Source organism: Branchiostoma floridae, chromosome 5 (assembly GCF_000003815.2).
Source record: "Branchiostoma floridae strain S238N-H82 chromosome 5, Bfl_VNyyK, whole genome shotgun sequence".
NCBI lineage: Eukaryota > Metazoa > Chordata > Leptocardii > Amphioxiformes > Branchiostomatidae > Branchiostoma > Branchiostoma floridae.
The window spans coordinates 27,596,965-27,608,862 of record NC_049983.1 but is presented as its reverse complement, the minus strand read 5'-3'; the positions used below and the strand labels follow the sequence as shown (position 1 = coordinate 27,608,862).

The window sequence follows — 11,898 nt, the reverse complement described above, 5'->3', positions numbered from 1 at the left end:
TGCTATGGAGGCTATTTTCTGCCATTGCACTTGCCCGGGCAACGCCCGCCCGGTTGGACATGGATATTTACTTGGAACTGGTTCTATAATCTTCTATGTCAGGATCTGCGTGTGTTTGCTGCCATCGAACTACAAATAAACACTCCGGTCTTATCTAACAAGGAAACGTACTTTGGGAAAAATAAGTGATCATAGTCCATGTGTTCCTACCGGACCCTACCGTACTCAAAGGGCAAGGCCACTCAGCATAATAACACCATTGTTTACGTTTCAAACATGCCGGTGGCAATTGGTCGATATCAGGGTCGATATCCATAATTTTACTGGGGGGGAGGGGGGAGGCTGGTAACTTTCCTCGACATCACCTGTCAGTCTCAACATAACTCACCCCACACTGTTGGTACAGTCCAGGTATGACGTCATATTCGGAAACCCGATCAGTCCTCGCTGCTCGGCTCGCCTTTCGGCCATCTTCGGGATCGCTCGGGGTACCAAGATGGCGGGGTTCATCAGTCCTTACCTGAACCTTGTCCGGAACGCGTTTAGCGTCGTCAGGCACAACGGCGGCGTCATAGGGTCCGTCTGGACGCTGCTAAGGTTGGTGGACATTCTCATGGAGTTTGTGTAAAGATTTAGACTACAGGCATCGCTGCTTTCACGAGCTAGAGAGTCCAACGTTACCGTGTTGTGACCTTCAAACATACATGTTTACGTCTACAAATTATAACGTCGACGTATACTTTTCTTTTGTACCTATAGTACGTCGCGTCGTTGGGCTTTCTTAGTATGGCGTATTAGCGTATTGTCTTTACTATTTTGCGATGACGTCATGCGCGTCTTTGAAACTATATGCTGACTTTTGGTGGCCAAACATAATTTTGCGGTATGGGGGAGGGGGGCGATGGGATTTCGAGACAACTCGGCACCTGGGACAACTCGTCCCGAGGCAATCAGGACGACTCGGCACCCAGCGCAGGTCAACTCGGCACCTTGTTTTGGACATGTCCGAGCAACAAAATTACAGCAACAATATGTTTATTTTAGAAGAAGAATAGTAACTACTAGTGTCATGGATCTTATGTTTCAAACGTCAATTTTTTTCGATACCTGTTTTTCTCGACAGGTACTATATACCGCACCGATGCACTTGGGGTGCGCTAGCGATGTTGTTTCTAACACGTGTTGTTTTGTTAATGATTTGAGGACATTTGTTTCTTGTTCAACGCCTCGGACCACTGCATTACTTATACGTTTTATTTTATGAATATGCGTTCGCATTGAAATATGCGTTTTTATCAAGCGACTATGGTTTATGGGGTCGGTTTATGGTTATCATTGTGACAATTTGGTTATTGTTGTGAACTACCTTTCTTTACTAACACTTATGTTCTAACGATGTTGTTTCTAACACGTGTTGTTTTGTTAATGCTTTGAGGACATTTGTTTCTTGTTCAAAACCTCGGACTACTGCATTACTAACAATGAATTGCTACATATCGGGGTATTATTCAAAGTCTTACTTCTACAAGAATATAAGATAAGATGAACAAAACGACTTGCCACAATTCATACGAAATACACCATTGGTATTTATTCACAAGCAAAATACTTTTGCAGAAATGACATCATCAGTTCACAAAAAAACAGCGGTTATATACATTTTATACAATGAAAATAAAACGGCAAAATGATTCACATGGATGTACTTTTTCGGAAGGCAACATTAGTTCACAAAAAATGGTTATATACAATGAAAATAAAACGGAAAATACTTCAAAATACTTTTGCACAAATGGCATCATCAGTTCACCAAAAAAAACTGGTTATTTACAATGAAAATAAACGGCAAAACGATTCACAATGGATGTTTGCTAAATACTTTTGCACAAATGGCATCATCAGTTCACAAAAAAAACTGGTTATTTACAATGAAAATAAACGGCAAAACGGTTTGCTAAATACTTTTGCACAAATGGCATCATCAGTTCACAAAAAAAAACTGGTTATTTACAATGAAAATAAACGGCAAAACGATTCACAATGGATGTTTGCTAAATACTTTTGCACAAATGGCATCATCAGTTTACACACAAAAAACAGTGGTTATATAAAATGAAAATAAAATGACAAAATGATTCACGTGTGCAGAGATCTTTGGCCCAGTTGTAGATGGATGTTTGCAAAATACTTCACTTCATAACTAGCAACGTCTTAAGTCACAATTCACAACACAAGTGAAAGTTTACTCCTCACTTGTGTTGTTTCTGATGTATTCTACAACTGGGCCAAAGATCTTAGCACATGTGACCAGCAGGTTCCTTGCCGAACGTGGCTCCTCGGTCTCGAACCTCTCCCATGCCGCGAACAGTCGTTCCTGCAGACGTCTGTAGGTAGTGCACTGGTAGCGACGGAGCTCCCCCTCACAGACCTGACGTGCCTGGACCCTGACCAGCTGGGCCTCGCGGTGCAGCAGGTCCATGAGGAGGTACAGGGGTAAGGCGGACTTCTTGGCCTTGAAGTTCAGTCTGGTGTGCCACCCTTCCACGTCATTGTTCGTGCGAACGGACTGCCTGTACACAGACCAGCGACGTGGCAACCAGACTGAACTCTCAATCCAAGTGCTCCGCACATACCCCACGAGCTCCGTCAGCGCACCCCTCGCCTTCTCCTCCAGGGCGTCAAGGGCTGGCGGGATGAGCTCCGCTGGCAGGAACGGGAGGGCAAGCAGGCGCCGCAACCATCGGTGGACCTGCTCGTCCTCCGAGTAGGCCACCTGAAGCCCAAGTGCCTGTGTCTTCTTCCACACGGCCTGCGTCCAGTGGAAGGCGCATCCTTTGATGCCGACGTCCGGGAACACGAGGGGGATGGCGCGCCACAAGCCCTCCTCGAAGTCGAGGACGCACTCCACCACCTCGGCTCGGGTCGGGAGCTTGGACTTGATGCAGGCCAGCACCGCCTCATAGTCGCCCTTCTTTCGCCTTGACATAAGAGCAAAGGCAAGGGGAACCTGCAGCAGATGTAGGTGGGGAAAGACAAGGGTCAATCATGAGGTAACAAAGGTTGTTATAAACGGTCAACAACAACAATAACAACAATCCAATCAATGGTGATCAGTCATTCAATCAGGGATCAATCATAGTAAATCAAAATACAACAATGACGATCAAAAGATAATGATGAATGAAATCACAACTAATATTGATCAGGGACAAAATGATATAATCTAAATAACCTTAGAAGAAATACAAGGACGAAGTTCCATTCTCACCTGCTTAATGTCGTCGCCACTCCGCAGGAAGGCGTGGATGGAGAAGAGTTGTTTAAACGGCTCCCGCACGACCTTGAAGGTTCCATCCATATACCATCGCCGTGCGTCAGCCAGCAATTTCAACTGATACGGCGTAGACCACACCAGGTGCCTTGCCTTCTGCTGCTGCCTGCCGAGATGCACCTCAAGGTCCCCCACCAGGAAGTTCTCCGGGACGTAGTCGGCGGCCAGCTCGAAATCCAGGTCCCGTGGCTCCGCGGGCCGCAACTTTGCCTTCACCCGGTTGACTCGCCGTAGAAGGGCCGCCTGGCTGGGCATTCCCGGCTGGTCACCTGCCTCCAACAGCATGCCGTCCACCAAGTTCGACGCCGGGTCGAAAATCTGTTCAGGCGCCTTGGTCTTGATCTCGACTGCGACGTTCGCCTTGAGCGTGGCGCCCAGCTCTGGTGGGTGATTGTGTTCGTGTACACCTGGTGTAAACGTCTCTCCCACCTGGCTGATGGTCGCCTTGCAGTAGACCCCCTTGCTGCGCTTCTTGCACCGCCAGTAGGTCCACCTCCCTTCTTCCCGATCCCACTTCTTGCGCGTATAGCTATATCCAAGGCTGCTGGTCAGCATGTGCCCTCCTCTCTGCGTGGAGCCCGGCACAATGGTGAAGGTCACCCGGTCGGACATGGTGGTGTCTGGGTCCTGGTCCATCGTCTCGTCCGCCGGGTGTTGGCAGGGCAGCTCCCGCACCTCCTCCACGGGCTCGATACTGCCGTAGCTGAAGTCCACAAGGCTTGCTTCAGAATTCTCGTCTTCGTCGTCCTGTAGCTCACCGACGAAGCTGCCGTCCATCTCACCGCTCTCGTACAACAGTTCTTGGCCCGGGCGCGGAGGGAACTCAGGACTCCAGTCTTCGCCGACAGAATTCTCGTCTTCGTCGTCCTGTAGCTCACCGACGAAGCTGCCGTCCATCTCACCGCTCTCATACAACAGTTCTTGGCCCGGGCGCGGAGGGAACTCAGGACTCCAGTCTTCGCCGACAGAGCTGTTGGTCTGCAGGTCGGACAGGCGGGTGCTCTCGCCAGGAGGAGGACTGGTCGGCAACTCGATACTGGGCTCGTCGACATCCATTGGCGCTGGTGGGGCACTGCAGTCCAGACACCGCCAGTACTCCAGCTCTGCCTCCTTATTCACCAGCCGCCGGTAGAACTCTCTGGTGATTTCTAAAACAGAACATAGAGTTTGGTGTTTGATATGGAAGAAAAAGAGACTCCATTACTAGGAACCCATTACTAGTATATATTCGGAAGGGTCAAAATAGCAGACATATAACAACAGGTGCGATAGAAACACGCTAGGCACTTTACAAGGTCAGAAAATAAATAAAAAAACTCTCCCGCTGCATGTGCACCCAGGTGCACCCAAAATTGAAGCTGTGCACCCAATTATTTTCTGTGAACGGACTCTAACGGGGGTTTGTCGTTCAATTTGCTACTGCACCAGACTTCAGATCCATACAATAAAATCGGTAGGATACATGTGTCAAACAGTTTGCAATGTAGTGATACAGAAGATCTAGTTTCTCCTAATGTACTTCTATAAATAATGCTCTTAGGGCCTTCTTTTCTAGATTCTTTACAGCAGTGCTAAATGTACAACCTGCTGTAAACATAATACCTAGGTAATAGTAAGTTGGAACAATGTCTATCCTTTTATTGTATAAAGAGAAGTATAAGTTAGAAAATAAGTGGCCGCTTTTATTGAATACAATAATCTTTGTTTTCGCTAGGTTGACTGTTAATTTCCATTTTGGCAATATCGGCCAAGAGCGTTAATTGCGTTCTGTAGTATAGTCCCTCTTGAGTTTCAGATAACAAAACAATGTCGTCAGCATAAAATAAGCTGTTCAATTTTGAGCGTTGTAACAGAGGGGCATCTATGTTTACTGAATCGAATTCATCAATGAGATCGCTGATGTACAAGTTAAATAAGGTAGGACTTAAAACGCACCCTTGTCGGACACCAATTTCAATGGGAAAACTATCGCTAAGGCCTTCCCTAGTTTTGACGCTAGCTTCAGATCGGTTGTACAGGTCTTTGATTATATCAAAAACTTTGCCTGAGATCCCCATGGAAAGAAGTTTATACAACAGTCCCTCATGCCAGATAAGTCAATGAAACAAGCAAACAGACGTTTTCCAGACTGTGTACTTAGTTATCAGAGTTTTCAATATGAAAATGTTATCAGATATTCTGTAGTTTTTGCGAAATCCTGTTTGGTTTGGTTTTGTGATGCCATTCTCCTCTAAGAAGGTTAATAGTCTTTTGTTTAGTATTGAGGAGAACAGTTTTCCTAAACAGCTTGAAACTGCGATTCCCCGATAATTGTTGGGGTTTTCTTTCCGTCCTGTTTCGAAAATGGGGACAATATAACTTTTGGACCACGTTTTTGGAAAGATCCCCTTTGATAAAATTGAAGACGAATAAATCTTTACGTCTGTATAAAAATAAAGTATCCAGAAGTAAAGATTTATTCGTCTTCAATTGTAACGATTCCTGGATGTCTAACCTTCACAAACGTATCCCCTTTGATAATGTGCTGTTAAACAGTTTCAATAGGGAGGGGAGGCAATAGAATAGCAGGTGTAGCGGCCGTTCAGATCACCCAAAACACCCAGAAGATTCATTACTCCAGGTTTCGGTTAGAGAGAAGAAGTCAAGACTATCTACACTAATTCTAAAGCTATCTTCACTAATTTTTTTATCTAATAATAACAATAACACCTTACCTTTCTGACAAGTTCTGTGCTGCCACCTGTTGCAGTCATCACACTGCAAGGCTTCCTGTCTCGGACGCACGTGTTTCTTGCACACAACGCAGGGGAAAGTTGTCGCCATAGTTGTTGCTATGAACTGGACACATAGCCCAACCGACTGACTTATAAACCCATGTCAAAGATTGTCTGTTCTGAATCACAAAGGAAGACGGTCTCCATTGACAATCAACTTGATAGTTGACGCGCCAGGAAGGAAGACGGTCTCCATTGACAATCAACTTGATACTAGTAGGTGACGCGCCAGGTACTAATCCAATACCGACGCCAAGCCATGCTGGTATTGTTGAACCTTTATTTATTTATTACAAGCTCGAAAGGTGTTAGACGGGAAGGTAATTACAGAGGAAGACCGCCGGCATTGACAGTCACGTTGACAGGTGATGCGCGTCTATTCTCTTCATAACAAAGACATCCCATTAACTTGTTCTCTGAACTAAATCTTCACGGTTACGAATTATTTGCTATTATTATTTGCTGTTTTCAGTAATGATAATTTCACGTTACAGTCGTCACCGTGAAAACCGTCAACATAAAAGTACATTGAAAAAAAATCAGGAATTACAGAGTAGCTTTCTGTTTGATTTAAATTTTAAAGGAAAGTGTTGCATGGTAAAAGTGCACACAACTAGTGCTTCGCGATCCTACTTCACAACATACCCGCCAGTTCAACATACAAGAAATTTTGGACATCCAGTGTTGTACTAAACTCCTAAATATATGCATGTCCTAGTATGTTGGCTAACTTACAATAGTAGGAAAAAGTGCTGTAAGTGTTTTGTTGTTCTATCGACGGTCGGTTTCCGCAAGAAGGTTAACCTCCTTAGTTTCGACCCTGTGGCTTCCGTATCAAACTGACCGGACCCGTTCACTAATCGGCTACGTATGAAATTTCAAACATAACAGTAGTCGTTGGGACTGTCATGAATCGGACTACAGCTAGCCGACTCGGGGGCCCGATAAGGTCAAGACCACCGTGCCCCCGCTCAGAGCGCACCGAGACGCCGGGGCAATAAAATACCTGCAAAGAAAAAGTTAAATCGACTAAAGCTTCAGATCAATAAAATTGCGACTGAAAGACTGAAGGTTAATTTTACACGTCATGCGACTTAGTAAATTTCATTTGTGGTATGGCATTTTCGCCGGAGCGACAGTCGGGCAACAGGGGATACTGATCTCCCCTGTTGCCTGATATCATATCCACAGCTGAAGATTTACCAAGAAGCGAGAAGAAGCCAAACTTCTGTGTCCGACTAGATTTGTGATACTTTTATTGATATAGTTGTTGTTGTTGTGACCTGTACTAAGCTCGATTGGGCAAAACTGTACAATAAAGGTCTTCATCAAAGAGGTTAACCTCCTTGGTCTTCATTCCTTCATTAAAACACGATTTCTTGTGAAGTTTCCTGCCACGCCTGGTGCATGATGGTATAGCTTGGGTTGGAAAATGTGAGAAAATCGCTGCATATTGTGTTCATTAATATGGGCAATGTTTGGCGAAGAATGGGTGTATCTATAGATAATATACAGACATGAAACGACGTTGGACAGTTTCATTTTATTCTTCAATTGGACTTTATGTCCACGAACTGGACAATAAAGGTCTTCATTCATTAATTAAAAACACGATTTCTTGTGAAGTGTCCTGTCACGCCTGGTGCATGATGGTATAGCTTGGGTTGGAAAATCCGCCATTTTTCTTGTTTTGTAAACGCCATGGAACGCCGCAGCGTAAGTGAGCAAACCGCTGCATATTGTGTTCATTACTGAAATGTGGGCAATGTTTGGCGAAGAAGGGGTGTATCTATAGATAATATACAGCCATGAAAGAACGTTGGACACTTTCATTTTATTCCTCAATTGGACTTTATGTCCACAAACAGGACCGGAATCGTCACTCAAAATTTATACACAAAAAACGGGTAAGCTTTATTTGAAATATGCAGAAACAGAGCACATATTCACAAAGACCAAGAAGCTTAGTGTATGCTTCATAATGTCATGTAGTTTTTAGCCTACTAGTAACGTTATATGATAATGTAATCCAGCAGTCTCTGAGCCGACTCGGGTGAACTGACGGCAGGGGCCGACAAGGTCACAGTGGTTCCGCTCAGAGCGCACCCAAGTTCGCCGACGCTATGAAAATATCTCGCTTGCAAAGTGAAAATCATAGTCATGAGATCGACTAGAGCTCCAAGATCGTTAAAAGCGTTTTACGGGCCCAAGTTACACAAATTATGTACTCATATATATGTGGTGCCGACATGTCCTAAACTAGGGGACGACTTGTCCTGGGCCAGGTGCCGAGTCGTCCTGATTGACTGGGGACGAGTTGTCCCAGGTGCCGAGTTGTCCTGATACCGGCGATGGGTGAGCCTTCAAAATATTCAGTGGATTGTTCCCAAAAAATAAATGTGGAGGAGGGGTGGACTGTGGAAGAGGTGCAAAATTAGTTTTTTGTCCCTGCCCTAGTTCCTAATCCAAAATTCTCAATCTTCCTAAATTTCCAAATCATCAGATCAAACCCTGCCCTAGTTCAAAACTAAAGTTGAACCCCGACCCTGCAATCAAACCTCTTCCACCCCCCACCCGTTAGCTGAAACGCCCGTCTTACTACATTCTACAAACTTATAAACAACCATATGAATATTGACACCACTAGTTTTCTCCAACCAACCCAGGGGCGCACCCAAGGGAGCCACCAACACAAACTACAGCCCATACTAGCCCGAACGGACACTTACAAATATTTTTTTTCCCCCTGAACTATATATACCGGAGTGGAACTCCCTGCTTGGCACGGTCGTGACAGTCCCCACAGTTGGGTTCTTCTGTGCCAGGCTGGAGACTTGCCTGCCTTAGCCATGTGACCGCAACTCCCCCAACTTTCTTCTGATAGGGTTATTTTGGCATAGTGGAATGTAGAATGATGTAGGTCACTCACTCACTCACTCACTCACTCACTCACTCACTCACTCACACACTCACTCACACACACTCACTCACTCACTCACTCACTCACTATCCGATGTAGATGTTATTTTCCCTGACAGCTCAAAAGGTTTATCGAATCTAGATAAAAAAAACTAGAGGTTCTCCACATTCTAACAGCTTGGTTCTCTCCCATGTTCCAGGGCCGGCGACCTGCGGGAAGGCACCCTGGTGGGCGTGGACCAGTTTGGAAACAAGTACTTCGAGAACAAGAAGTATTTCTACGGTGGGCAGAGTTTCTTCTTACTGTACAAATGTGACGTAAAAGTAAGATGACTGACTTTTTGATACTGTAACTTAGTGTAACTGTAAGTCCATTTAATATTGTGGCAGGTAATTCTAGCGGCTGGTGGGAAAGGCAGCAGTTTTAATGACAAAAAAAAACTTAACTGTCACAAATGTTGAGTGAGCAAATACATGTGATGACGAAAGTTTCGCAGTTGAATAGTGACAAAAGTATGTTGGCAGGCCTGACTCATCGGGTGGAGTATGGAGACATTACCCATACGCCCACCCCACCCCAACGTTCATGCGGGACTGATTTATTTACTGTCCCTCTCGTCCACAGCCCGTCACCGCTGGGTGGAGTTTGGAGACAAGCAGAAGAGCTGGTGGGAGCCGGACGCCAGTCAGATCCCCGCGGAGTGGTGGGTTTTCTCTTTCTGACATGATCAGTCATTGTCATGTGTAAACTATAGGTCACGATTTGAATAGAGAGAAGAAAATTCCCAATTTCCAGTATCATTTTTTATGTGAAATACTTTTCTCCCAAAACTGAAACTTGATTGTTCTTATAGTCCTAGTCATTTCCATATATGGCTTTTCTACTTCAGAAGTATTTCCTGGAAGGGATGGTTGCTTGACCTAAGTACTGACTTCAGAGTGCCTTGACTTTAGGTCCCAAATAGGTGTGCACCCTTATAATAAGTCAGTATGAAACTGCAAGGCTTTGTGCTGTATACCAGGCATGTAGCTAGGACTTGATTACAGGGAGTCCACATTTCTTGGTGAGTTGCGGTGATATAAGCGTGACTGTTGTAGGGGGGTCCGGGGGCATCCACCTTCCTTGGTGCAGGCAGAGTTTCTGAGATTTCAAGTTAAAATTGTGCATTCTAAGGTATCCTGAGGGGTAAAAAATTACTGTCAGAGATGTCACAGTAGAAGACCATGACCACAGATGACCTAGTGGTATCCCTGGTCAATCAGAATTTCATGCTTGTCAGAGGATCTGCTCCCCAGTGTAAGGGTGTCCAGTGTGTTCAATTTCATATCATTTTAGAAAAGTGTCACTGTGTCTAAAGGACGCCATGACACATGCCTGGCTAAAAGCCCACCGTATACCCTTACATACTCACAATTTCATATTTGCCATTTTCTACCGTCCCCCCAGGCACCGTTGGATGCACTGTATCGGGGAACACCCCCCGACAGAAGTGCCGCTCACCAACCCCAAGTTCAAGCAGGAGCATCGCATCAACTTCTCGGGGAACAGCAGAGAGAACTACGTCCCCTACACCACCACACCCCCCAAGATAGAGAGCTGGCAACCCCCCAAGAACACCCCCTCGTAGATGTACAATGTATCACCCCCCCATCTCTTAATTGTTGGTTTATTCAGATACTCTAACAGTCTTCAGAAAAATATTCGATAACATCAATACAGACAATAAACAGGTTTATCTCTGTTAAAGAAATGCAGCACATGTTTTTGTTTCATTGTCGTGTGTTGCTGTGAAGATGCCATCATTGAAATATCTGCTCAAACATTGCTAGCGCCATCTTCCTGTAGAGAGTGGTACTGCAGATAGCAGGTGAGTTAGAGTTGTATTGGCTCACAAGGACTTTGTTGTGATGAATGACACCAGACACAGAGGATGGATATACTTTCATGTTTGAACACATGTATCTAGTACATGGATGTGAGCTGTAGAAATCCAAAAGCAATTCCAAGACTTGAGATTCTTCTGTAAATCTGTGCATGAATAAACTATTTAGAACAACTATTTGTTGTTTTGTATTTGATTTTAATCAGAATATTTTGGCTGGGTCATCTGTGTTTTGGTTTGGATGAACACAGTTTTTAAACATGTTTTACTGTTTGTATGGTGCATTGATGCTGTGCAATGTCAGGAAAATTTTGTATTGTCCAAATGTTCCTTAGTCCAGCTTTAAATTGCCAAAAAAACATCATCAGTTGACTTACATTTTCTAGAACTCGTGCATCAGATCGATAGCTTTCCAAGTTAAAGTAGCCAATGGTTAAAGAAATTCAATCGTGACATGCTTACTATGAACCTAAACAAACAACAAATAACACAATTTGAGAGAAAGTTGAGAGTTCTGCTAAAAACTCACATTTGTCCAGGTAGACTGATTAATCACAACAAATCTTGATAATATCTCGACTTTTTGAATAATACAATGTTCACACGTGTAAAACCATATCTTGCTAATGCATTGCGGCAAACAGAAAAGACAACTACCAAGTCTATGGCAGTCCATGGCAGCAATGTTTTCACATCTGTGCTGAAAGCCTTGCTTAGGCCACACTGACTTAATTTTATGGATGACATCCCGTTCTTAAAAAAGATTGTGGCCTCATTTCCCCCATATCAATCAGAATTTCATGCTTACCGGAGGACCTGGTCTCAAGGCTAGGAGGCACATGGTCAGGGCATGGGACCACAGCACCACTGTTCCCTCTTTAAACGAGAATGGCATTATAGATTTGGTTGAAATGGCGACGAGTGTCTCTTACTGGAAGTGAACATAAAACAAAAGCCTGGGAAAAGTGGTCTGGATGTTTAGTCCTGTGGA

At 44.5% G+C, this 11,898-nt stretch overlaps 2 protein-coding genes across 2 annotated transcripts; one reads left to right on the top strand and one right to left on the bottom strand.

The window, feature by feature from the left end:
- Nucleotides 1-439: 439 nt before the first annotated feature.
- Nucleotides 440-11,073, top strand: LOC118416621 (NADH dehydrogenase [ubiquinone] 1 alpha subcomplex subunit 12-like). Its single transcript, XM_035821775.1, has 4 exons — nucleotides 440-597; nucleotides 9,225-9,307; nucleotides 9,650-9,728; nucleotides 10,472-11,073. The coding sequence occupies exons 1-4, from the start codon at nucleotides 497-499 to the stop codon at nucleotides 10,650-10,652; spliced, it is 444 nt and encodes a 147-aa protein (XP_035677668.1). The 5' UTR covers nucleotides 440-496; the 3' UTR covers nucleotides 10,653-11,073.
- Nucleotides 1,570-6,169, bottom strand: LOC118416620. The gene is made up of 3 exons (XM_035821774.1): nucleotides 6,046-6,169; nucleotides 3,269-4,479; nucleotides 1,570-3,007 (listed from the first exon to the last, which is right to left on the bottom strand). Exons 1-3 carry the CDS (start codon nucleotides 6,152-6,154, stop codon nucleotides 2,243-2,245), a joined length of 2,085 nt encoding a protein of 694 aa, XP_035677667.1. The 5' UTR covers nucleotides 6,155-6,169; the 3' UTR covers nucleotides 1,570-2,242.
- Nucleotides 11,074-11,898: the final 825 nt, after the last annotated feature.

Excerpts from the sequence above, each read along its gene's own strand:
- LOC118416621 (XM_035821775.1), top strand. The coding sequence starts at position 497 with ATGGCGGGGTTCATCAGTCCTTACCTGAACCTTGTCCGGAACGCGTTT. Across the intron at positions 9,308-9,649 it reads GAACAAGAAGTATTTCTACG|CCCGTCACCGCTGGGTGGAG; the intron begins GTGGGCAGAGTT and ends TCTCGTCCACAG. Across the intron at positions 9,729-10,471 it reads AGTCAGATCCCCGCGGAGTG|GCACCGTTGGATGCACTGTA; the intron begins GTGGGTTTTCTC and ends CCGTCCCCCCAG.
- LOC118416620 (XM_035821774.1), bottom strand. The coding sequence starts at position 6,154 with ATGGCGACAACTTTCCCCTGCGTTGTGTGCAAGAAACACGTGCGTCCG. Across the intron at positions 4,480-6,045 it reads GCACAGAACTTGTCAGAAAG|AAATCACCAGAGAGTTCTAC; the intron begins GTAAGGTGTTAT and ends GTTCTGTTTTAG. Across the intron at positions 3,008-3,268 it reads GTGGCGACGACATTAAGCAG|GTTCCCCTTGCCTTTGCTCT; the intron begins GTGAGAATGGAA and ends CATCTGCTGCAG.